General features: G+C 44.7%; 1 protein-coding gene across 2 annotated transcripts in view; it reads left to right on the top strand.

Moving 5' to 3' along the window:
• Positions 1-25872, top strand: part of RNF10 (ring finger protein 10) — a 38718-nt gene that overhangs the window by 3931 nt on the left and 8915 nt on the right. For both annotated transcript variants that reach the window (XM_008142784.3, XM_054712824.1), the window contains exons 2-7: positions 7747-7943; positions 13873-14072; positions 16573-16663; positions 18509-18693; positions 18773-18909; positions 23511-23671. In XM_008142784.3, the coding sequence (XP_008141006.2) occupies positions 7747-7943; positions 13873-14072; positions 16573-16663; positions 18509-18693; positions 18773-18909; positions 23511-23671 (971 nt within the window). The remainder of the gene's footprint in view (positions 1-7746; positions 7944-13872; positions 14073-16572; positions 16664-18508; positions 18694-18772; positions 18910-23510; positions 23672-25872) is intronic.

Here is a 25872-nt window from a genome sequence, read left to right as displayed (position 1 = left end):
TTGAGGTTGGTGATATGAAGCACTGTCCTGCACTCTTCCTCTTATTCCAGTAACGGAAGCCAGGTTACTAGTGGTTAATCTGCCTTGAAGAATGCCTCTGAGTTGCAAATGGACCTGGAGGTTTCGATGGCTTTGAAAATTGAGGTGACTTGAAGCCTTCAATAAAACACCAGCCAGAGAAGCTATAAGAATTTCTGGGCCTGTTGGCTGGAGTCCTTGGTGTATATGGCTTTGTTTAGTGGGTACTCTTGACTGGAACGATTTAGATTTATTAATAATAAGCCTTCAAATAATAATAGCAACCATGTGCCAAGCACTGTGGTAGGCATTTCACAGTTTTCTCCTTTTTTAAATATATTTTTATCGATTTTTGAGAGAGGAAGGGGGGGGGAGAGAGAGAGAGAGATTAATGATGAGAGAGCATCATCAATTGGCTGCCTCTTGCATGCCCCCACATTGGGGATCGAGCCACAACCCCTGCCATGTGCCCTGACTGGGAATCAAACTACCGTGACTTGGTTCATAGGTCAATGCTTAACCACTGAGCCACACCAACCGGGCCAGAAGTTTTCTCTTAATCCTCATGACCCTGTGAGGAGGGAGGGTAGAGGATTCACCCTATTTTGCAGACAAGAAAACAGAGGCTTAGAGGGGTTAGAGTGATTTGTCCAAGTGAATTCTTAAGAAGTCCTAGGTAATATTTATAAATACAGTTTGTATAAATTCACTTAGCAAGCAGGCAACTTACTGGTACATATACCATTCCTGATACTACCTCTCTCCTTTCAGTCAAAATTAGTAATTTGAGCTGGATTCAATTTGTTGTCAGTTGATTCTGTAGTAAAGCCACATATTGCCTCTCCGGAAGTGCTTGTCAACCACTCTGGACGATGGCTAAGCAACTTGCTTGTGTTTACAGCATGAATCAGCAGCAGAAACTTCCTGGCTGATCTGACCTCTAGGCTGTGCCACTTGTCAGCACTAGAGCTAAAAATGTTGTTGATGCCAAATTATTTAATGGAAAATTTATGGCCATTATTTTGGAATGGGGGAAAGAGACTGAGATATGCTTGGTAGAGAATTTTCTATTAGGGAAATGTGGAATAACTAAGACACTGGAATAAATTCTCAAATCTCTTGTTGATTCTGGGATCCTGATTTCTGGATTTAAGCCATTTATTTAGTGGTCTTGGCCCTTTTGGAATATGTCTTGACAGTAGTTTTTGGCAGTTAGTTCTCAGCTCTGGCTCTGCATTAGAATTTCCTGAAGACCTTTTATAGAAACAGGGATGTGTGAGGCCCTTCCCTAGTGATACTTTAGTCTGGTTGGGCCCTTGGGCCCTGACATCCATAGCTTCAAAAGTCTCTGAAAGTGATTTTGTTGGCGCAGCCAGGATTTAGAACCTCCGATTTGAAATTTAAAATTTTCAACAGAGAATATGTTTCTCCCAGGAACTTAACATTTTTGTCTGCTTTCCAAAATTTAAATCAGATCATCTTATTGCTGTCTCCTATGAGAGAGAGGATGACAAATTTTACCTCTAGGTTATTCACATGTATATCCTGGCAAGTTGTATTATAAAACATTTCACAAACAGTACTCTGAATTTTATCCCTGGGTCCCAGGCATCCTGGCAAGTTGTATATAAAACATTTCACAAACAGTACTCTGAATTTTATCTCTGGGTCCCTGGCCTGACTGTACCTTCAATCTTTAGCTGCCTGTTGCCTGGGAGTAGAGAGATAAGAGAAAACTTCTCACTTTAGATGTTTGACTTCATACCTTTAGGTAAGTGGGAGAGAAGATGAAGGAGTTGATTTTAGCAACTAAAATCATAAATCCATATGTGGTTAGTTGTTGTAATCTGTTTTAGAAATAGCACTTCTCTTTCCTTCAGAGAGCAGTTCTGCAAGCATTATGAAACTGTTTCCTTGCCAGTGTGGTAATAAGTGACTAAAATGAAAACAAACTCTTGCTGAGTTCCAGCTTACTTTCTTGAGCCCTCAAAATATAGAACCTGGCTTTGCCTGCATCTATGCAAACTGCTTGTCTAGAAAGCATTAGGGTCAAGTATAGGATCATCTGAAATAGTCTTGGGTAATGAGGCTTGGGGAATACTAGTGTTTTCTCCTCTTCAGAAGATCTCATTTGTTCTCATGGTAATGTTAGCTGGAGTTCTATATCCCTCTGAATTTTCTATGTTTTTGCAGTCTATATGTATAAAAGGCTAAGCGACCATCCGGCCAGTAGCTATGATGCGCACTGACCATCAGGGGGCAGATGCTCAACGCAGGAGCTGCCGAGGTGTGGTGACTTGGCAGTGGCAGTTCTCGGGTGACGCACCTGGAACCAGAGAGGAGGGAGCTGAATTCCGGGGTGTGTCACCCAGGAACAACCTTCTCACAATCTGGGACCCCTCAGGGGATGTTGGAGAGCCGGGTCCGCAGGCCAGGCTGAGGGACTCCATCTGCCGGAGGGACCCCACTCACTCCACAGGCAACCTTTGAGCTGCGGCTCCTCCCCAGGTGTGGCCGGCCAGGGAGGGACTGTGGGAGGTTGGCTCCAGGGCGTGTCTGGCTTTTCTCACCCAGTCCTGCCTCACCAGCCACCTTCTAATTAATTTCCTTCCAATGTGCACGAATCTGTGCACCGGGGCACTGGTCTTATAAACTTAACTGCATGGGTTAAAGGCAAGGCAAAATTTGTATGAGATCTGAAGCCTCACTTTCTCATTGTTATCACTGATGCCTTGTTTGTCAGTAACGGTTGCTAACTGAAGAAGTTGGTAAAAGTGTTTCAGTAATTCTGACTTCAGCCCTGGCTGAGTAGTTTAGTTGGTTAGAGTGTCATCTGATATGCCAAGTTTGAGCATTGGATCCCCTGGTCAGGGCACATACAAGAATCAACCAATGAATGCAAAATTCTAACTTCAGATTGAACTCTGGTTATTTTCCCTGAGATTTAAAGGTGTCTGGTAGGAGTGAACCTAGACTGTCAGTGTTTCTGTGACCATCGCTTTCTGTTTGCATTTTGGCCACCTCACATGACTATTAGCTTGTCTTCTAAGTTGTAGTTTGGTTAGGTTTAGAGAGGATGGCATACCCTTCATTTAGCCCATGTTATTGACAGAGTGTGAGGTGATTGCTATCAAAATTTGGAGTGTGGTTTCCTTTTCTCTGAAGATATGGTTCACCTTGTATTTATTTATTAAAAATTTTTTAAAAATATATTTTATTGATTTTTTTTACAGAGAGGAAGGGAGAGGGATAGTGAGTTAGAAACATCGATGAAAGAGAAACATCCATCAGCTGCCTCCTGCACACCCCCTACTGGGGATGTGCCCGCAACCAAGGTACATGCCCTTGACTGGAATCGAACCTGGGACCCTTCAGTCCTCAGGCCGATGCTCTATCCACTGAGCCAAACCGGTTAGGGCTCACCTTGTATTTATTTAGTCTGCTGTAAAATAATTTGATTATCTTGTCTAGAAATACTTTTTCCTAGGTACTTAATAGTTTTTAAAATTACCCAAATAATAAGTATACAGAACAACAATTCTGTATACTGAAGTCAGACTCTTAGAGGGTGAGGTCTGGGCACAGGAATCCCTTAAAAGTTCATCTGGATGATTCCTATGAACTGGTAAAAGTGGATAGTTCCGTTTTCCAAAGGTAACTGTCATTAACAGCCTGCTGTGTTGCCTTTCCAGACACATTTCTATTATTTACGTATTTTAGACATAAACAGGATTAAGCTATATATTTTTGGGGAAAAACTTTATAGTTTCTGAGGCTCATGCAGAATCTTCTTGACTTTGTAAATCACCACTCCCTTCTAGTTTGAGAGTAAGCCTAATGGATTTCTTCATTAAAAGGCCCTTAACGTCCATTCTTAAGTTTTTGCTTTTAAAGTTATGAAATTACTGTGCAGACTTGATTTGGTCAGATTTCCATGTTGAAATAAGACAACATGGAATGAGCAGAAGGACAAGAATGTTAATAAATTATCTTTTTGCGTCCAAAGACTAATTTGGAGACCTCTATCACCTTTAGTTATTTAGTTGTTAATGGTTGTCTAGATAGGTTATATTTTGCCCCCTCCCCCCCTTTTTTTTTTCAAAGTTGGTAAACTTCAGCACATGTTAAATATATCTGGTGAGGGTTCTTTGTTAATTTGGGACAAAATAACCTATGCAGTTCAGCTCCCCAGTAGAAAAAAATGGGGCAAAGAATACAAACAAACTCTTTACACAAACTGCAAATGGTCAACAGACTGAAAAAGTGTTGCTAATCAGAGAAATTCAAATTTAAAACAAGTTATTTTGACTGTTCAGTTTAACAAAGTTTATTCAACCCAGTATTATCAAGAATATAGTGAATTAGACATTCTTACAGTATCGTTAGAATATAAGTAAATTGTTATAATGGTTCTAGAAATCAAATTGTGAATGTGTAAAAAGGCTTTAATGATTATACTTGATCTGCTCATTCCACTTTGAGAATTTGAAATAATCATACACCCAGGCCTCTGTATAAAGTGGCTCCCAATACTATATTACACTAGCAGAAAAATGAGAACCCACCTAAATATTCAGCAATGGGGGATTGGTTATATCCTATAAATAAATGGTACACAATAATGTAGGCATTCATCATGCTTTGAAGAGTATGGAAGCGTGAACATGCTTATGGAGTAATAGGTAGAAGACAGCATATCTTGTATACCTGTCATTTTGTGGAAGATGTGTGGCATGTGGATAAAATGGAGAGTAAAAGGAAATTAAACACTGTTTATAGGTTAGCATTCTGTGAGTACTGGCAAATGTAAATTATTCTTTTGGATTTCAAAATTGAACATTATTCTTATAATTGGAGAAAAAAAGCTATAAATATTTTGTAAAAGGGTATAACTCATGCTGATCTAATATGCTCTTCGATTTAAACCTCTTTTGTCAATTTAATAGATGCTCAGTTTGACCTCTCGAACATATATATTGTTTTGCTTTTATGCCTCATGAATATATCTGCTAGGGGATAGCTAGGCCAAGCTATTGTAGTGTAGAATCTAGCAATGTTGTAGTAATTTAAGGAGAAAATATCTTCTATCCTCCCTCCAGATAAAGTACTTTTCTCTAATATGGATAGGCTATTACTTATCAGTTTGTCTGAATGTACTTAAAAAAAATGGTTTTGTTCAGAGAGAGGAAGGGAGAGGGTGAGAGATAGAAGCATCAATAATGAAAGAGAGTCATTGATCAGTTGCCTCCTACATGCCCACTATTGGGGATCGAGCTCAAAACCCTGGCATGTGTCCTGACGGGTAATCAAATGGTGACCTCCTGGTTCATGGGTCAATGCTCAACCACTAAGCCACACCAGCCCGGCCTGAATGGACTTTTACAAGAGCAGTCGTTAGCTCTGTAAAGGGAGACCCTCTGTGGTTTGAACTACGGTATATCATATTCATCCTGAGGGAGGGACATTTTAAGTTTCATCATTAAAAAAAAACACCTTACTATGTGATGTCTTACCCAAAGCACTAATGCTCTGGTCCAAATCCATAATTCTTGGAGCTCATGGAAGGGCCCATTTAACTTTTTTTTTTTTTAAGAGTTTAAAGTAGCCCTAACCGGTGTGCTCAGTGGATAGAGTGTCGGCCTGTGGACTGAAAGGTCCCTGGTTCGATTCTTGTCAAGGGCATGTACCTTGGTTGTGGGCACATCCCCAGTAGGTGATCGATGTTTCTCTCTCATTGATGTTTCTAACTCTCTAGCCCTCTCTCTTCCTCTCTGTAAAAAATCAAAATATATTTTTTAAAATTTTAAAGTAGCCTGGCTACTATCTTACCTAATAATAGACAAACATGTAAATTGACTGTACCTTCGCCACGCCCATAGCCAATCAGAGTGACTATGCAAAGTAACCCCAAAAAGATGGCGGTTAAATTGCATACATAGGCGCCCAATGCCTGTGTCCCAGGAACATCCTGGCACCCAGGTCACTGTGAGGTAAGGCCTGGGCAGGAGCGGACCCCCTGCAATCGATCGCAGCTCCTGTCCCAGGCCGAAAGCCCCCAGCTCCTGCAATCGATTGCAGGGAGCAGGAGCGGACCCCCAGCGATCGATAGCAGGGAGCTGGGGCTCTGCTCCTGCCCCAGAGGCTTTCGGCCTGGGCTGGCCTGGGCAGGGGTGGAGCCGGCGATCAGAGGGAGCTGGAGAGCCCTTGCCCAGGCCTAAAGCTTCAGCCAGAGGCTTTAGGCCTGGGCAGGGCCCAGCCCGAGATCGGTGTGAACTATAGAAGAAAACACCTTTTCTGACTGCCCATTGGCTAAGCTTCCTGTATGCCACTGGTAATATTCTTAGTAACTTGGGTAATAAGAATCCAAAAAGGTGATCTAGGGTTTTTCCACCACACTTCTGGAGAAAAAAACGAAGGTCCGCTGCTGGAGGGCTAAGAAATGTCATATCCTGCCCTAGCTGGTTTGACTCAGTGGATAATGCCTCGGCCTGCTGACAGCAGTGTCTGGGTTTGATTCTGATCAAGGGCATGTACCTAGGTTACAGGCTCCTCCCTGGCCAGGGCCCAGATCAGGGCTCATGCAGGAGGCAACCAATCAAAGTGTTCCTCTCACTTTGATGTTGCTCTGTCTTTCCCTTTCTCTTCCACATTCTCTAAAAGTCAATGGAAACATATCTTCAGGTGAGGATAAAAAATAAAGAAAGAAAGAAATGCATATCCTATGAAAGACACATCTTGAAAATGCCTAAAGAAAGTTGTCATTTTTTCTTGGTGAAGGGACTGGAGTCCGTGTTGATGAAAACACCTTGGTGGCTGTGGTGACTGGCAGTGGCTGCAGCAGCGAGGTGATGGGGCTGGTGCCTTCCCCTGATCAGCCCGGTTGCCTCCCACAAAGGGAGGCCAGACTGTGGCTTAGGCCCGCTAAGCTGTCAGTAGGACATCCCCTGAGGGCTCCCAGTATGTGAGAGGGGGCAGGTTGGGCTGAGGGACCCCACACCCCAGTGCACGAATTTCATGCACTGGGCCCCTAGTCTCTATATATAAAAGCCTAAGCAACCATCCAACCAGTAGCTATGATGTGCAATGAGCACCAGGGGGCAGACACTCAACACAGGAGCTGCCGAGCTGCGGTGACTTGGCAGCTGCGGTTCTTGAGTGATGCACCTGGAACCAGAGAGGAGGGAGCCCAATTCTGGGGTGCATCACCCGAGAACCACCCTCTTGCAATCCGGGATCCCTCAGGGGATGTCAGAGAGCTGGTTTTGGCCCATTCCCCACAGGCCAGGCTGAGGGACCCCACCTGTGCACGAATCCGTGCACTGGGCCTCTAGTCTATAATAATAAAAGCGTAATATGCTAATTAGGCCAGGCGTCCTTCTGGATGAAGCCGGGGCTGCGAGGAAAGCCTAGGTCCTGGGTGCCTGCTGGCAGCTGGAGTGAAGCCCAGTCCTGGGTTCAAGAGGAAAGCCCAGGTCCTGGGTGCCAGAGGGAAGCTGGTGCTGGCAACTGGGGGAAGGAAGGCCTACTCTTGCACAGATTTCTTGCATCGGGCATTTGGTGTATATATGTAAAAGAGTTCATCAGTGAAGTAATGAGACAGAGTGACTGTTTCATAGTCAGAGCCCCCATTTATCTTCGTTTAAACACAATTTTGTTGGGAGGTGAAGAGTAATTGGCCAAGTATATATCTAATTTCTCAACTAATTCTTTTGTGTCTCTTGCTTTTAGATGGAAAGAACTCAAGTGGATCCAAGCGTTATAATCGAAAACGTGAACCTTACTGCCCCAAAAATGAAAATTTTAGCAACCAGTCCCGTCGCTCCAATTCACAGAAAAGCAAAACTTTTAATAAGATGCCTCCTCAAAAGGGCGGCGGCAGCAGCAAACTCTTTAGCTCTTCTTTTAATGGTGGAAGACGAGATGAGGTATGGGGTTTCCAAAATGTTTCTTCGCCCTCCCCTCCAGTTCATAAGTAGTTGGGCAGGGGTGTAGAGCAAGAGGTGGAATTGTAAATAAACAAAGCAGTCTTGAGTAGTTGAGGATTAACTAGGTTTGGAATTTTACCTCCTTTTCCCCTTGAAGATAATGAAAATTTCCTTAAAGGAAGAATATATCATAATCATGAAATGTGAGAAATTATAGCAGATTTGGGGCACCTTAATTTGTACAGTCATTTTATTATCACTCTTGAATTATAGGTTCTCTTTAGGTGATGAAATTGAAATGACATTAAATAATTAATGATATTTGCCCTGTAGTGTCTAGCAAAATGGAAAATTCCATATTTTTAGTCATAGGTACTCTGATTTTAGGCGTTTCCTATTTATCCTTCTGTAAGGGCATAAAGACTTATGTAGAAGGGAATTCACTGCAGCATTTTGTATAGTTGCAAAATTTAGGAAACAAATGTCATCACCAAGGGACTGGTTAAATAAATTATCTTGCTGTTTGAATGTTCCATGCAATGCAACCATTATAGAATAGGACAGATTTAATGGATGCACTCACGGAAGAGTTCATTTATTCACAGAAATTTACTCCTTGCCTGCTGTGCACCACATACCATATAGGAGTCTGGAATACAACATTGAGTAGAACATTGTCTTTCAGGAGCTTATATTCTAGTTTGGGAGACATTAAATACACCATTGTATAGTAAATCTTATAGTAAGTGCTTATTGAATCCTATATAATAAAAGCGTAGTATGCAAATTGTCCCCTTGACCAGAGTTCTTCCAGGAGTTCGACCAGGGGGCGGGCCGGCCGGGAGAATGGACGGGGGTCCCAGCGCTGGCGGGTGGCCAGGGGAAGGGAAGAGAGTACACAGTCGCTAGGGACCCTACCAGTGCATGAATTTCGTGCACTGGGCCTCTACTTAAAAAGTAAAAGTAGATGAGAGGTAAAGGGATAGAGAGTAACAAGGAATACAGTTTTAGAAGGTGCGTGAAGAAAGCTGCTCTGAGGAGGTGAATTTTGATTAGAGCCCTGAATGAAGCAAGGGAGCACACCATACAATTTGAGGAAGAGTGTCTTAGTCAGAAGTAATAACTAGTGCAAGGGAGCAGAGGTGGTATTGTTTTTGGTGTGTGTGAGGTAAAGCAAGTAGTTACCATGGGTGGAGAAGTTGGAAATGAAGCCAAATAATGAGAGAGAGGGGTCAGACTATATAGGCCCTTGAGGACTTTGGCTTTTGTTCAGAGAAATGGGAAGCTATTGTGGGGTTTTAGAAGAGAAGTAAGGTAAAAGGAAGTGAATGTTGCAAAAAAACAAAAAGAATGGATTCAAGGACTGAGCCCTAAGTCAGAAGGATAAGGAATCAGCAAAAAGGGAGGAAGAGAATTGAAAGCCATTAGTAGAAAGTGATCAGTTTTGTTCTGTGATCTGATAGGCTGAGTAATCTGAACATTGACCATTAGATTTGAAAATGTGAAGGCAGGTTTTGGCCTTGAGCTGCTTTGGTGGCATGGTGATGACAAGACCTGATTTAGGCAGAATGGGAGGTGGGAAGAAGACATTGCAGGTTCAGACAGTACTTTCTGGTGGCTTTGCTCTGAAGGGAGCAGAGAGGTAAGGCAGTAGCTTGAGGGGAATGTGAGGTCAAGAGGTACTTTAAGGTTGGAGAACTTAAAGCATATCTCTGCTGATAGTATTGTTCTGGAGAGAGGGAACATTCGGTGCACGGGAAGGGGAGGGGAGCACTGCTGGAACAGTGTCCTTGAGTTCCGGAGGAGCTGGGATCTGGTGCACAGACAGAGGAATTGGCTTAGATAGGAGCTTCGCCAGTTTATCCGCAGTAAAGAGAGGAAGGCAGAGTTCTGGTAGGAGGGTGCAGGAGTTCTTTTCTGATTGTTCTTATTGTCTGCGTGAAATGGATAAGATGAGCCGGGAGAGCAAGTTTGGAAGCCATAGGAATAGAATTGTTTGGGTGACTGGGGGAATTAATGGAGTACAGAAGTTTAATTGTAGTATGACTGCTAGGCAGCATAAGCATTTACTTTAGTGAGGCTGGTCAGTGTGATGTGGTTGTGTGCTGTAGCCATGTTTACTTTCACTGCTCTGGTGCTGGTGTGGAATAGGCGGAGAGTTGGGTTAATCCGGGGAAGGTTTTTGCTGGGTGAGTACAACTGATGAGAAGGAGGCACTGGACCATAGGATCTAAGGCAAATAAGGAAAGAAGGTTTTTAGGGGTTGGATCACTGGCTTGAAGATGCCAGTGGGGGTGAAGAATTGTTGGAGTTAGGACTAAATGGAACAGGCTGGGACAGGAATGAGTTACTGGTTGGATGTAGGATCGAAGCGGCTGGTAGTTTATACCAGCATGATCTAGACGGTAGAGCAGTGCTGTCGATAAAATGCAAGCCACATGTGTAATTTAAATTTTCTAGTTGCCACATTACAAAAGTAAAGAAATGCTATTTAGGGGGGAGGGTAGGGAAGGGTGGGGGTAAAGGGGGAGATCAACCAAAGGACTTGTGTGCAGGCATATGAGCCTAACCGGCGGTTAAGGACAACAGGGGGGTGGGGGCATCTGTGGGGAGGGGGGTGGGATGGGAATGGGGGGACGAGGACAAATATGTGATACCTTAATCAATAAAGAAATTTAAAAAAAAAGAGAAAAAAAAGAAGAAAAAAAAAAGAAATGCTATTTAAATACCCAATATGTCTGAAATGCTATTTCACAATATGGCATGGCACTGATCACATTTGAAGTAGTCAGCAGCCATATCCAGGGTAGCACAGCCCTAGATAGTATGCCCATGGGATGGGTAGAGGGCAAGCTGATTGGAGGAGAGGAAGAGGTTAAGGAACTGAGGTTAAGTCAGCATGTTGGAAGGATAATTAGGAATTATGATGGGCTATATTGGGGAGAGGGACAGTGGGCCAGTTAGGATAACAAGGTGAAGATACAAGGTTGAGATATAGGAAATTTTGAGTTTGGGTATTGGAGGTAGAAAACCTGGTTAGCAGTTAGCAGAGCCCTATGGAAATGCGAATCTAAGGGATGAGAGATGGGATGATGGAAATCTTGGGCTTCCTGCGGTGAGTTACATAAACAATGTCTAACATATGGTATGTCGCTGTGTCCTATATAATCCTATATAATAAAGAGGTAATATGCAAGTTGACCATCACTCCAACACACAAGAGGGCCGCCACAAGAGGGCCAGCAGGGGAGGGCAGTTGTGGACGATCAGGCCAGCAGGGGAGGGCAGTTGGGAGGGACCAGGCCTGCAAGGGAGGGCAGTTGGGGGTGACCAGGCCTGCAGAGGAGGGCATTTAGGGGCAACCAGGCCAGCAAGGGAGGGCAGTTAGGGGTGACTGGGCCAGTAGGGGAGGGCAGTTGGGGGGGGGGGCTCAGGCCCACAGGGGAGACGAGTTGGCGGGGGGGGGACCAGGCCTACAGGGGAGGACAGTTGGGGGGAACCCAGGCCTGCAGGGGAGGGCAGTTGGGGATGACCAGGGTGACCAGACTGGCAAGGGAGGGAAGTTAGGGGTGACGGGCCAGTAGGGGAGGACAGTTGGGGGCGACCAGGCCTGTAGGGGAGGACAGTTAAGGGCAACCAGGCCTGCACAGGAGGGCAGTTGGGGGCGACGAGGCTGGCAAGGGTGGGCAGTTAGGGTGACTGGGCCAGCAGGGGAGGGCAATTGGGGGGGAATCAGGCCTGCAAGGGGGGGCAGTTGAGAGGGACCAGATCTGCAGGGGAGGGCACTTGGGGGGGACCAGACGTGCAGGGGAGGGCAGTTGGGTGCGACCAGGCCAGCAGGGGAGGGCAGTTAGGGGCGACCAGGCCTGCAGGGGAGGGCAGTTGTAGGCAACCAGACTGGTAGGGGGAGGGCAGTTAGGGGCGACCAGGCTGCAAGGGAGGGCAGTTAGGGGCAATCGGGCCGGCAGGGGAGCAGTTAGGCGTCGATCAGGTTGGCAGGGGAGTGGTTAGGGGGTGATCAGGCTTGCAGGTAGAAGCGGTTAGGGGCAAGCAGGCAGGCAGGCGGGCGAGCAGTTGGGAGCCAACAGTCCTGGATTGTGAGAGGGATCCCAGATTAGAGAGGGTACAGGCTGGGCTGAGGGACACCTCTCCACCCCGTGCACGAATCTTGTGCACTGGGCCTCTAGTTTAATCATAAAGGTCATATATTATGATTCTGTATACATAGAATATATGCACAGAATGCCTCTGAAGTAGAAGGTATCTTTTGCCCTTTTATACTCTTCAGATTCTTTATTATATGTGCAAATGCTGATAACTAAACTCCAAATTTGATTAAGCAGCAAAAACCTTAAGTTTGTATTTTCTTTGACTCAGTAATTCCTACTATACATTCAAAATAAATAATTGCAGGTACCCAAATATTTGTGCATGAAGGTCTATCCATAAGTGTGTTTATTGCATTATTGTGTTCACGGTGGAAAAGCTATGTGCAATCTGTGTCCTACACTAGGGGATTATATAGCCCTTTATATAATGACATATAGCCCTTTAAAGTGATGCACAGTAATAGTGACATGGTAAACTACTTATGACATTAAATGGGGGGAAAATGAACTAGCTGACTTACAGCAGATTTCTTCCATCTTTGTGTGCAGTGGTATTTCTTATGTTGCTTCTTGCCCCTATCTAAACCATTTCTGAGTCTGCTGATTGGGTTTATTTCTAGACAGAGCTAGTCTGCCTACCCTTTCTGTCAGTTTTTAAAATTTTTTATTGATTTCAGAGAGGGGGGGAGAGAGAGAAACATCAATGATGAGAGAGAATCATTGATCGGCTGCATCCTGCACGTCCCACAGTAGGGATCGAGCCCACACCCCAGGCATGTGCCATTGACCGGATCGAACCTGGGACCCTTCAGTCCGCAGGCCGACGCTCTACCCACTGAGCCAAGCCAGCTAGGGTTAATTCTGTCAGTTTTAATTAACCATAAATAGCAGTGTGTGTCTTAGGTAGGAGGTCTCTGGCAGGATCCTGAAGCCTCTGGCAATTAACAGCTGCCTGCTAGCCGCTTCCAGAGTGTAGTTCCACAGACTTTGATTTTGTCAGAAACAAACTAGAGAACAAGTAACTAACAAGAGTGAAGATGTAGGAGTCCTATGGACTGTCAAAAGATTAATCCAATAATCTTTGTGCTTCAAGATAACTAGAGGAGTTCATTTTGTCATTTAATGGTTAATTGCCACTTAGCAGGACAGACTAAACAGTCTAAGTAATTGCATGTTAAAGGCTCTTTTTTCCCCTCCACTTCTATCTAAATCTTGGGTAGACTTTTGCATTACCACCTCCTAGAAAGATTGTGTACTTTAAGCCCATGTTTTGTTTAAGTCCGTAGTCGGCAAACTGCAGCTCACAAGTCACATGCGGCTCTTTGGCCCCTTGAGTGTGGCTCTTCCACAAAATACCACGGCCTGGGCGAGTCTATTTTGAAGAAGTGGCATTAGAAGAAGTTTAAGTTTAAAAAATTTGGCTCTCAAAAGAAATTTCGCCGAAACCGGTTTGGCTCAGTGGATAGAGCGTCGGCCTGCGGACCGAAAGGTCCCAGGTTCGATTCCGGTCAAGGGCATGTACCTTGGTTGCGGGCACATTCCCGGTGGGGGTTGTGCAGGAGGCAGCTGATCGATGTTTCTCTATCATCGATGTTTCTAACTCTCTATCCCTCTCTCTTCCTCTCTGTAAAAAAATCAATAAAATATATTTAAAAAAAAAAAAAAGAAATTTCAATCGTTGTACTGTTGATATTGGGCTCTATTGACTAATGAGTTTGCCGACCACTGGTTTAAGTCATAGAAAGAGGGGTTGTGCTGGTTTCTGCTGTAAATTGGTATCTTTCTAATAAAAATACTCTGATTCATTTCATTCTCTCTAGGTAGCAGAGGCTCAACGGGCAGAGTTTAGCCCTGCCCAGTTCTCTGGTCCAAAGAAAATCAACCTGAACCACTTGCTGAATTTCACTTTTGAGCCACGTGGCCAGGCAGGTCACTTTGAAAGCAGTGGGCATGGCAGCTGGGGAAGAAGGAACAAGTGGGGGCATAAGCCTTTTAACAAGGAGCTGTTTTTACAGGCCAAGTGAGTATGGCTACCCGTAGGAGAGAAGTGAATTTGAGCCTCTGGGCAGTTGTGTTGAGAAGAAACTTCTTTTAAACTTGTGGGGGAGAGGCAGAAAGGGAGTGGATCTGGTTCTTTATTTTTCTCCAATTTTTAAATGAGTTTATTTAAAAAAAATAAATCTTTATTGCTCAGATTATTACAATTGTTCCTCTTTTTTCCCCCCATAGCTCCCCTCTACGCGGTTCTCACACCTTTCCCTCCCCTTACCCCTCCCCCCACTGTCCTCATCCATAGGTGTACGATTTTTGTCCAGTCCCTTCCCGAACCCCCCACACCCCTTTCCCCCCGAGAATTGTCAGTCCATTCCCTTTCTATTCCCCTGATTCTATTATATTCACCAGTTTATTCTGTTCATCAGATTTTTTATTCACTTGATTTTTAGATTCACTTGTTTATAGATATGTATTTGTTGTTCATAATTTTTATCGTTACCTTTTTCTTCTTCTTCCTCTTCTTAGAGAATACCTTTCAGCATTTCATATAATACTGGTTTGGCGGTGATGAACTACTTTAGCTTTTTCTTCTTTTTTTTTTATTAATTTTATTACAGAGTGGAAGAGAGAGGGATAGAGAGTTAGAAACATCGATGATAGAGAAACATCGATCAGCTGCCTCTTGCACACCCCCTACTGGGGATGTGCCCGCAACCAAGGTACATGCCCTTGACCGGAATCGAACCTGGGACCTTTCAGTCCGCAGGCCGACGCTCTATCCACTGAGCCAAACCGGTTTCGGCTACTTTAGCTTTTTCTTATCTGTGAAGCTCTTTAGCTGCCCTTCAATTCTGAATGTCAGCTTGGCTGGGTAGAGTAATCTTGGTTGTAGGTTCTTGCTATTCATCACTTTGAATATTTCTTGCCACTCCCATCTGGCCTGCATAGTTTCTGTTGAGAAATCAGCTGTCAATCATATGGGTGCTCCCTTCTGCACTTTACTTCCACATCTCCTCTGAGTCTCAGTGTGCTTTTCTCTTTCCTTCTAGTTGTAGAATTCCCACTCAGCCAGCCTTCCCATGGTTCTGGATGATGTCTGTTTTGTCTTTTTGTTGTAGTTTTGAAGTGGTTGTGTGAGGCAGCAATGTCAGGTGTTTACCTGTGTCGCCATCTTGGTTTCTCCTTGGATCTGGTTCTTTTTCTTTTTTTCTTCTTTTCTTTTTCTTTCTCTTCTTCTTTTTTTATTTATTAAGGTATTATGTGTGTACATATCTTACCATTGCCCCCCCCCCCACACTCCCATACATGCCCTCACCCCCCAGAGTTTTGCGTCCATTGGTTATGCTTATATGTATGCATACAAATCCTTCGGTTGATCTCTTATCTCCCCTACCTCTCCCTAACCTTCCTGCTATAATTTGATGCTTTACTGTCTCTGTATCTATCTTTTTGTTCATCAGTTTATAATGTTCCTTATTATCCATAAATGAGTGAGATCATATGGTATTTTTCTTTCATTGACTGGCTTATTTCACTTAGCATAATGTTCTCCAATTCCATCCAGGTTGCTGCAAATTTTTTATGGCAGCATAGTATTCCATTGTGTAGATGTACCATAGTTTTCTGATCCAGTCATCTGCTGATGGGCACCTAGGCTGTTTCCAAATCTTAGCTATTGTAAATTGTGCTGCTATGAACATAGGGGTGCATATATCCTTTCTGATTGGTGTTTCTAGTTTCTTCTTTTCCCTATTTTCTTTTTCTTCTTCTGGCTAGTGTTAAAAAAACCCATTTTCCAAGTGAGTGCTCTTGGTGCTTAAAAGTCAGTGAATAAGTAAATGCTAAAATTAAATAGTGTGTTAATATCATGATGACTTTGTAAAAATGTTTGCTTTGGAATTGAACCCAGATTTGAATCTTGTTTTGGCCCTTGATCTTGGGTAATTTACCTAAGTATTTTGAGATTTAGCTTTTCTGTAAAGGAGTAGACTTTATGTAAGGGAGAGTTGAATGACCAGTTTGAGTGGTTGGCATACATTTGCTGAAATACTGATTCCCTTTCTCTTTTTGTGTGGTGTTCTAATGTAAGCTTTAACCTCCGACCTAGACTGAAGTCGCTATTTAGTGCTTTACATAAATAGGTACTCAGGTGATTGAGTGAGAACAGCCTTTTCTACTGCATGGAAGATTAGTTATCCCTGGCTTTCTGGGGGTGAGGGAGCAAATCTGGCTTCCTGCTGGTTGATGGAGTCACAGTACGGGTTAGTTTTAGCTCAAGGGAGGCTAATAGGCAGTGTGGCTGAGCTTGGAAGCAGGAAAAAACAGCTCATGGATTTAGACTCCTACCTGCTGAGTCTTTGGATTCCCTCCAGAGAGCCAGGGCTCAGAACTGAGTTCAGTGCTTCACAAACCATGGCTGCTAATGGCATGCATTTGATTTCTAAGTGAGGAGCTGAATTTCTGCTGAGGGCTTGTTGGTGAATTCTGACAGTCTGCCTTTTCCTTGCCTTCCTTCCTATTTCTAGCTGCCAGTTTGTGGTGTCTGAAGACCAAGACTACACAGTTCATTTTGCTGATCCTGATACCTTAGTCAATTGGGACTTTGTGGAACAAGTGGTAAGTAGCTCACCTTAGCTTATAAGCTGTTAGTGGGGGAGAGAACTAAAGAAAGGGACTGGGTCTGTGGTGGCACAGCAGCTGTTGGCTGGGTCCACTGCTGATACCTTTTCTGTTGGCATTACTGTAGACATTTCCCAGAGATCAGGTCTGGTTTCTCCTGGAGTTCATTTTGTGCTTTCTGATGGGAACTGACTTGCAAGACTGGCGAGTTGGAGGGCTCTGAGCTGAAGGTATAAAAGCAGTCTTATCTACTACCTAACGTGAGGGAGCTCTGGTTACCGTCCTGACCCAGAGGAGACTCATTACATGGACATTGCTTCATTGGTAGCCATTTGTAGTAATCAATATCAAATCAGGCCTCAGCCTTGTGGCTAGTGAATGAGCCACACAGATGTACTTCTGTCCAAGCCACTGCTACATGTTTTCTATTGAAATGAGCTCTGGGTATCCCCTTGCTGCTCCTATGTTTTATGATGTAAAATACCTTTCAGAATGGTAGGTCCCAAAGCCTGGACTCCCATTACTGTGAAAATTCATAAAGTCATCTGAGAATGACATGAGGCCTGTGAAAATTGTTTTATAAGCACTGGTTTAAAAAAATAGAGATTCATATAAAATGAAAGTCTCATTGACTCTTCTATTGGAAATGACTGCTACTTCTAAGCCCTTTTTGTGCCTTTATGTATGGACATATACCTATAAATCTTTTTTTGTTTGTTTTTGTAAATGGGATCATATATTGATTTCTGTCATTTTCCCCCCTTTGCTATAGAACCCCCAAGATACCTGTTAGGTAGTTGTTTTATTATATTAAATTAGAGGCCCAGCACGCACGAAATTGTTAGGGTCCCTAGGCCTAGCCTGGCCTCCGTCGCAGGGTCTCTGCCGCCCTGTGATGCTACGTGAAGCTCCCTGCCCCGGGACGCTCCGCGATGCTCATGGCCCCTCAACTGCTCCACGAGGTTCCCCCGCCCTGGGACTGCTTCTAGAAACTCGCTGTCTCCTGGGTGACTGCTTTGCTAAGCTCACAGCCACCCCACGAAGCAGCCTGCCACCGCTGCTCAGTGGTCCCCAGTCCCGCCCCACCGCCAGCCCCCCTCTTGGTGAGCAGCTCAGGGGCTGGGGGAGAGGAGAGACCGAGAGGTGCTCCATGCACTTCATGGTGACTGGTCGCCCGTTTGGTCGTGACGCCACCTAGCTCTTTATATATATAACTAGAGGCCCGCCTGGTACATGAAATTTGTGCACGGGGTTGTGTGTCCCTCAGCCCAGCCTACACCCTCTCCAATCTGGGACCCCTCGAGGGGTGTCCAGCTGCCCGTTTAGGCCCGATCCTACTGGGCCTAAACAGACAGCCGGACATCCCTCTCACAATCCAGGACTGCTGGCTCCCAACCACTCACCTGGCCTGCCTTCCTGATTGCCCCTAACTGCTTCTGCCTGCCAGCCTGATCACCCCCTCACCACTCCCTTGCCAGCCTGATTGATGCCTAACTGCTCTCTCCTGCAGGCCTGGGTCCCCCCCAACTGCCCTTCCCTGCAGGCTTGATCGCCCTCAGCTGCCCTCCCTTGCAGGCCTGGTCCTTCCCAACTGCCCTTCCTTGCAGGCCTGGTCCATCTTGTGGTGGCCAACTTGTGTCCACATGGGGCAGCCATCTTGTGTGTTGGAGTGATGGTCAATTTGCATATTACTCTTTTATTAAATAGGATGTTACAATGTTATGAAGGTGTGTTGAATAGAGATGTATGGGGATGGGAGAGGAGAGGCTTTAATTTTGATAATCCCTAGTCAGTCCTGAAAGCAGTGCGACTTCTGTAACTTGTGGTGGCATTTTGTTTCAGCGTATTTGTAGCCATGAAGTGCCATCTTGCCCAATATGCCTATATCCACCCACTGCAGCCAAGATAACCCGTTGTGGACACATCTTCTGCTGGGCATGCATCCTGCATTATCTTTCACTGAGTGAGAAGACCTGGAGTAAATGTCCCATCTGTTACAGTTCTGTGCATAAGAAGGATCTCAAGAGGTGAGATGGAGATATTTACTAGATTATACCCCAGTTTGCTAACTCCTTGCCCTGCTACATCTGAATGTCCATATTACAGTGTTGTTGCCACAGAGTCTCGTCAGTATGTTGTTGGTGATACCATTACGATGCAGCTGATGAAGAGGGAGAAAGGTGTGTTGGTGGCCTTGCCCAAATCCAAATGGATGAATGTAGACCATCCTATTCATCTAGGAGGTGAGTTCGGTTAATTTTGGGGGCAAATAAATCTGGGTACATTCTTTAAGGCTAGTGAATATCTTTCTGCTGTCCAGAATTTAGCCTTTGGGTATATAATTTCTAGCATTTCCAGATTAGTCATAGGATTCTAGTAGGTTAGGGTGGCATTTGCAGAGAGTGGCGTAACTTTTGGTTTCAAGTTTGGTTCAGTTATATGTACTTTAATTCTTATTTTGCAAGGCTTTGTTGAATAGTATCTGGCACTGTGCCCAGTCTTGGGGATTCAGATTAGCCATTCTTGGTACCTGTTATCAAGGGACCCAGTCTGAGAGAAAAGACAGACTGGAAGGCAGGCAATTAGAGTATAATAGAGTGTGATGTCTAAGGGGTTATATTCCCTGTAGAAATGAACATTAAAATGGCATTTCAGTTTTGGGCTAAAGAGCTTTCTCAATAAAACGGTATTGAAACAGTTGACTCCTTTTATGGAAAAAAGGATAAAAGTAGCCCTGGCTGGTTTGGCTTAGGGGCTAGAGCATTGGCCCGTGGTCCGAGGGTCTTGGTTTCAGTGCACGGTCAAGAGCAAGTTCCTCAGTTGCAGGCTTGATCCTTAGCCCTGGTCGGGCGCATGTAGGAGGCAACCAATCTCACATCAATGTTTTTTTCTCTCCTCTCCTCCCTCCTTTGCACTCCCTCAAATCAATGGAGAAATATCCTCAGGTGAGGATTAAGGGGGGAAAAAAGGATAAAAGTAAATCTCTATCTCATACCATTCATAAAATCAATTCCTAATGGATTGAAGAACGAAATGTAAACATCCAGAACCTTTAAAAGAAAATATAGGACAATATCTTTATAAATCTTAAGGTATATATGGATTTTTGAATCAGGCTGAAACCATAGATGCTATAAAAGAAAAGATTGAGGGATGGGGGAGGGAGAAGTGGGTGAACAGGGTCAACTATGGTGACAGACTAGACTTCAAGTGGTGATCACACAATAAAGTATACAGATGTCAAATTATATTATAATGTACTAGAGGCCCGGTGCACGAAATTCGTGCACAGGGGGTGTGTGTCCCTCAGCCCAGCCTGCACCCTCTCCAATCTGGGATCCCTCTCACAATCCAGACTGCTGGCTCCCAACTGCTCGCCTGCCTGCCTTCCTGATTTCCCCTAACCGCTTCTGCCTACCAGCCTGATCACCCCCTAACCACTCCTCTGCCAGCCTGTTTGATGCCTAACTGCTCCCCTGCCAGCCTATTTGCCCCTAACTGCCCTCTCCTGCAGGCCTGGTCGCCCCTAACTGCCCTCCCCTGCAGGCCTGGTCCCCCCCAACTGCTCTCCTCTGCAGGCCTGGGTCCCCCCCCAACTGCCCTTCCCTGCAGGCCCAGTTGCCCCCAACTTCCCTCCTCTGCCGGCCTGGTCACCCCTAACTGCCCTCCCCTGCAGGCCTGGTCCCTCCCAACTGCCCTCCCTTGCAGGCCTGATCGCCCCCAACTGCCCTCCCTTGCTGGCCATCTTGTGGCGGCCATCTTATGTCCACATGGGGGCAGCCATCCTGTGTGTTGGAGTGATGGTCAATTTGCATATTACTCTTTTATTAGATAGGATGCCTGAAATTTATATAATGTTATTAACCAGTGTTACCCAAATAAAGTTAATAAAAAAGAAAAGATTAGTAAGTTTGTAATCTGAAAAGACTCCTGAAAGTCAACAGGTGATAAATAGACAAGAGGAAAATTTATACATTTAAAGCTAGAGATTGAGATCCAGAACAGATAGGTGTTCTGTAAAGTAGATTAACAACCTAGTAGAAGAATGTGCTGGGTATATGACCAGACTTTTCCCAGAAAATGGTATTGGAATAACCTCCAAATATCTACAGAGGTTTAACTTAGCTAAGAGTCATGCAAATCAAAATGCCTATTAGGGTGATTTTAAAAAAAAAAGATATTGGCAACACCAGTTACTGGCAGGGGTATTCTTATTATTGGTACAAGTATAAATCAATAATAGCCTTCAGCGATAGGGATTCAGTAGTATTTAAAATATGCACAACCCTAAATCCAGCATTTATACTCGAATATCATAAAGAAATAACTTATTATTTCTTAAAGAAAGGATTTATTTTGTAACCAAATTGGCAATAACCTAAATGTTCCACAAGGAACTTGCCAGGATATATAATACTCTGGAACACTATACAGAAGGTAAAAATGGGATAGATCTCTGTGTTAATATTTTGGGGAAAATATTTTGAAAATTTTAAGACATTTAATGAAAACCTGTAAAACAAAATGTATAGTTTATCATTTTTGGAAATATTTATTTTTTATGAATATGGGTGTGCATGTGTTGATTTTTGGTTTTTTTAGAGGGAGAAAGGGTGCTGGAGAGAAACATCAACGAGAGAGAGAAACCTCCATAGGCTACCTCCCACATGCCCCCTACTGGGGATTGAGCCTGCAACCCAGGCATGTGCCCTGACTGGGAATCCAAGTGGTGTGACTTCTTGGTGCATGGGATGATGCTCAACCAATTGAGCCACACTGGCCAGGGCTGAACAGCCTATCTAATAAAGAGGGAATATTAAAAAAAAAAAAAGAGGGAATATGCTAATTGACTGCCCCGCCCTCAAAGGTGGCGGCGCCCACAGCCAATAAGGAGGAGGGAATATGCTAATTGAATGTCATGCCCTCAAAGATGGTGGCACCCACAGCCAATAAGGAGGAGGGAATATGCTAATTGAATGCCATGCCCTCAAAGATGGCGGCACCCACAGCCACAAGATGGCTGCGCCCAGTCCCCTCAGCCCTTCCGGGGCGGCAGGTGCACAACAAGGCTCGGGCCGCCCCCCTGCCTCCAGAGTCCTCCAGTCTCCTCAGCCCCTCAGCTGCCCAGGGCTGGCGCGAGGCACAGGCAAGCCTTGGATGGTGGCTGCCCAGCCACCCAGCACCGTCTGAGGCTCAGGTAACCAGGGCCGGCTGAGGCTTGCTCTGCTGGCAGTAGCAGCAGCAGAGGTGTGATGGGGGCATTGCCTTCCCCTGATCGCCGGATCGCCTCCCGCCCCTGAGGGCTCCTGGACTGTGAGAGGGGGCAGGCTGGGCTGAGGGAGCCCCCATCCAGTGCATGAATTTTCATGCACAGGGCCTTTAGTGAGTATATAAATGTATATAAAATATTTGAAGGATACATACACAAAATATTTTTTTAAATATGTTTTATTGATTTTTTACAGAGAGGAAGGGAGAGGGATAGAGACTAGAAACATCAATGAGAGAGAAACATTGATCAGCTGCCTCCTGCACACCCCCTACTAGGGATGTGCCCACAACCAAAGTACATGCCCTTGACCAGAATCGAACCTGGGACCCTTCAGTTCGCAGGTCAGTGCTCTATCCACTGAGCCAAACTGGTTAGGGCAACATACACAAATTTGTAAATGTTTTTCTCTTGGCAGGTACTAGGATGGAAAGGGAAAAAACATAGGGCATTTTAAGTTTCTCAAAAGGTAACATGGTTTTAAACTTTTTAAAAAGTACTGAAAATAAAGCCCTAACCTGTTTGGCTCAGTGGACCCCTCAGATTGAAGGGTCCTGGGTTCGATTTTGGACAAGGGCATGTACTTTGGTTTCGGGCTTGATCCCCAGTAGGGGATGTGCAGGAGGCAGCTGATTGATGTTTCTAACTCTTTCTCCATTCCTTTCGGTAAAATCAATAAAAATATATTTTTTTAAAAAGTACTGAAAATTTGGAGAAGTAAAGGCAATAAATCATTCATAATCCTTTTACCCAGCGGTACCACCAAAAGTTTTATTCTGGTCTGGCATCTTTTTTCCCCATGTACTGTCTGCAAAATTCTCTTTGAATTGACTAAATTTTTTACTGCATCTTTGAATTTCTTAGGAAAGATTTCTCATATGATGAGGTCAGAGTTATAAACCTTATATTAAAGTCATTATTAAATTACTAGAGGCACAGTGCATGAAAATTCATGCACTGGAGGGGGTCCCTTGGCCTGGCCGGCCACCTCTCACAGACCAGGGGCCCTCAGGGGCGGGAGGTGACCTGGCGATCAGGGGAAGGCGACACCCCCATCACACCTCTGCTGCTGCCACTGCCAATAGCACAAGTCTTCGGCTGGCCCTGGTAACCTGAGCCTCGGGCAGCCACCATCTGAGGCTTGCTTGCGCCTTGGGCATTGGCTGGGCAGCCGACATCCGAGGCTTGCGTGCGCCTCAGGCTGACCCTAGGCGGCTGGGCAGCTGACATCCAAGGCTTGCCTGTGCCTCGGGCATCGGCTGGGCAGCTGCCATCCAAGGCTTGCCTGCACCTAGGGGTGGCCCTGGGCGACTGGGGGGCTGATGGTGGGTCCAGCCTCACTGCACGGCTGCCAACCCCCCACACCCCCTGAGGGGCTGAGAGGACTGGGTGCTGCCATCTTTGTGACAGTGTGACAGTCAATTTGCATATTCCCTCTTTATTAGATAGGATTTTTAGGAAATTATGCTAAATTACTTCACCTTAGAAAACAGATGTGTGTGAAAGTTTCTGTGTAGCCACATGGTTGTGAGCTTTGAGTGTTGTATATTTGTGACCTTGCTGGCTCTCTTGTAGACGAACAGCACAGCCAGTACTCCAAGTTGCTGCTGGCCTCTAAGGAGCAGGTGCTGCACCGGGTAGTCCAGGAGGAGAAAGTGGCGCTGGAACAGCAGCTGGCAGAGGAGAAGCACAGTCCCGAGTCCTGTTTTATTGAGGCAGCCATCCAGGAGCTCAAGGTGAGATGTGCCCTGGAAACTGACTGGATGGCAGGCGTAAGCTACTTCAGCCCCATATTTAAGATAATAAGCAGGAAATGATTAAAAAGGCTGATTTGCTCTGGAAGGGAAGGGCAAAGTGGATTTTAAGCACTCTGCAGCGGAAAGGAACATGTAATAATGACCTTGAGACACTGGAATTCGTTGAGGTTAGCTATGTTAGTTAGTTAACCAGGTATGCTTTTTGTATTCTAGAAAAACACTTGGATTTATTTTTAGAGATGTTTTATTTGAGGGACCTTATGGAGAAAGTATTATGACCTATCCAGCAGGCCCTAGCAATATCTGCTGAGGATTTTGGAGCAGCAAGGAAATTACCCAAATAATTTCCTATGTCTTGTATCCTCTGTAACAGGGATTCTTTTTTTCTTTTTAATATATTTTTATTGGTTTCAGAGAGGAAGGGAGATATAGAATCATCAGTGATGAGAGAGAATTATTTATTGGCTGCCTCATGCACTCCCCCTACTGGGGTTCGAGCCAGCAACCTAGACAAGTGCCCTTGAGGAGTCAAACTTGGGACCCTTCAGTCCCCAGGCTGATGCTCTTTCCACTGAGCCAAACCAGCTAGGGCTGCAACAGGAAGCTGTGACAAGCATCAGAATCACTGGTTGTTGGGCTACACCCTGAGAGATTGATGCAGTAGGTACTGTACTTAAATTTAGCTCAGCACTGACCTGGTGGCTAGGTTGGAGCATCATCCCGTGGACCACAGAGATTGCTTGTTCAATTCCTGGTCAGGGCACTTACCTAGATTGTGAGTTCGATCCCTGGTTGGGGAGCATATGGGAGGCAACCAATTGATTTTTTTTCTCGCTCCCTAAAAATCAATTAAAAACATATACTCAGGTGAGGATTAAAAAAGAAGTTATCTCATGCCGAGACCGGTTTGGCTCAGTGGATAGAGCGTCGGCCTGCGGACTCAAGGGTCCCGGGTTCGATTCCGGTCAAGGGCATGTACCTTGGTTGCGGGCACATCCCCAGTAGGGGGTGTGCAGGAGGCAGCTGATCGATGTTTCTCTCTCATCGATGTTTCTGACTCTCTATCCCTCTCTCTTCCTCTCTGTAAAAAAATCAATAAAATATATTTAAAAAAAAAAAGAAGTTATCTTACTTAAGCTTCATATTCTGGCATGATAGACACAACTATCCTATTTCCCAGATGAAGAAATGGAATCATGGATTAGGTAATTTGTTTGAAGATACCTGACTAATAAGAGGTGAATCTGGTATTTAAATTTCTGTCTCTGACTTCTAAGTCCTCCTTGGGCAGGATCCTATGTACTTAATTTTTACTTTCTACAGGACAGAGCGTTTGTCTGTATTCATTTCAGGTAAAGAAAAGGGTACATAGAAGTAGAGCTGTCTAAACTGAGGTAGCGGTTGGCCAACCCCTGCTTGCCTCCTATGCTGGGACTCTCAGCAGTGTTTGTAAACACTAGTATTGTGTTCTTGTCTGTTCAGGAAGCTTTTGTGTAGTGTTTTCATTGTCAGAGACTCTAAGCAGAATACCATCCTGTTTGAGTACCAGGTGCTTTTGGCTTTGTTTCCCTTAAAGATCAGGGTTTTAAGTACTTAAACTCTTCCCATTGGGTCTTATTGCCTTTAACATTTTTTTAAGTGATTTTTAGAGAGAGAAGGGGGGAGAGAGAAACATTGATTTGTTGTTCCACTTATTTATACATTCATTGCTTTATTTTTTTATTTATTAACTTTTTAAATGTATTTTTATTGCCTTCAGAGAGGAAGGAAGAGGAAGAAGAGAGAGATAGAAACATCAGTGATGAGAGAGAATCATTGATCGGCTGCCTCCTGCATGCACCCCTACTGGGGATCGAACCTGCAACCCGGGCATGTGCCCTTACCTGGAATCAAGACCTACTGGTTTACATAGGTTGACATTTGACCACTGAGCCACACATGGGCTATTAATTTATTGTGGTTATTTTTGTTTGTTTTTTTAGAGAGAGAGAGGAACATCGATTTGTTGTTCCACTTATTTATGCATTCATTGGTTACTTGTGTGTGCCCTGACTGGGGATCAAACCCACAATCTTGGCATATTGGGACTACACTCTAACCAACTGGGCTACCTGGCCAGCGTAGGTCTTGTTGCCTTTATATATATAAATACACACATACTTTTATTGATTTCAGAGGAA

The sequence above is a fragment of the Eptesicus fuscus genome, chromosome 23 (genome assembly GCF_027574615.1).
Source record: "Eptesicus fuscus isolate TK198812 chromosome 23, DD_ASM_mEF_20220401, whole genome shotgun sequence".
Lineage (NCBI taxonomy): Eukaryota > Metazoa > Chordata > Mammalia > Chiroptera > Vespertilionidae > Eptesicus > Eptesicus fuscus.
Note: the sequence above shows the minus strand (reverse complement) of the source record. Positions and strands in the feature narration are given on the sequence as shown.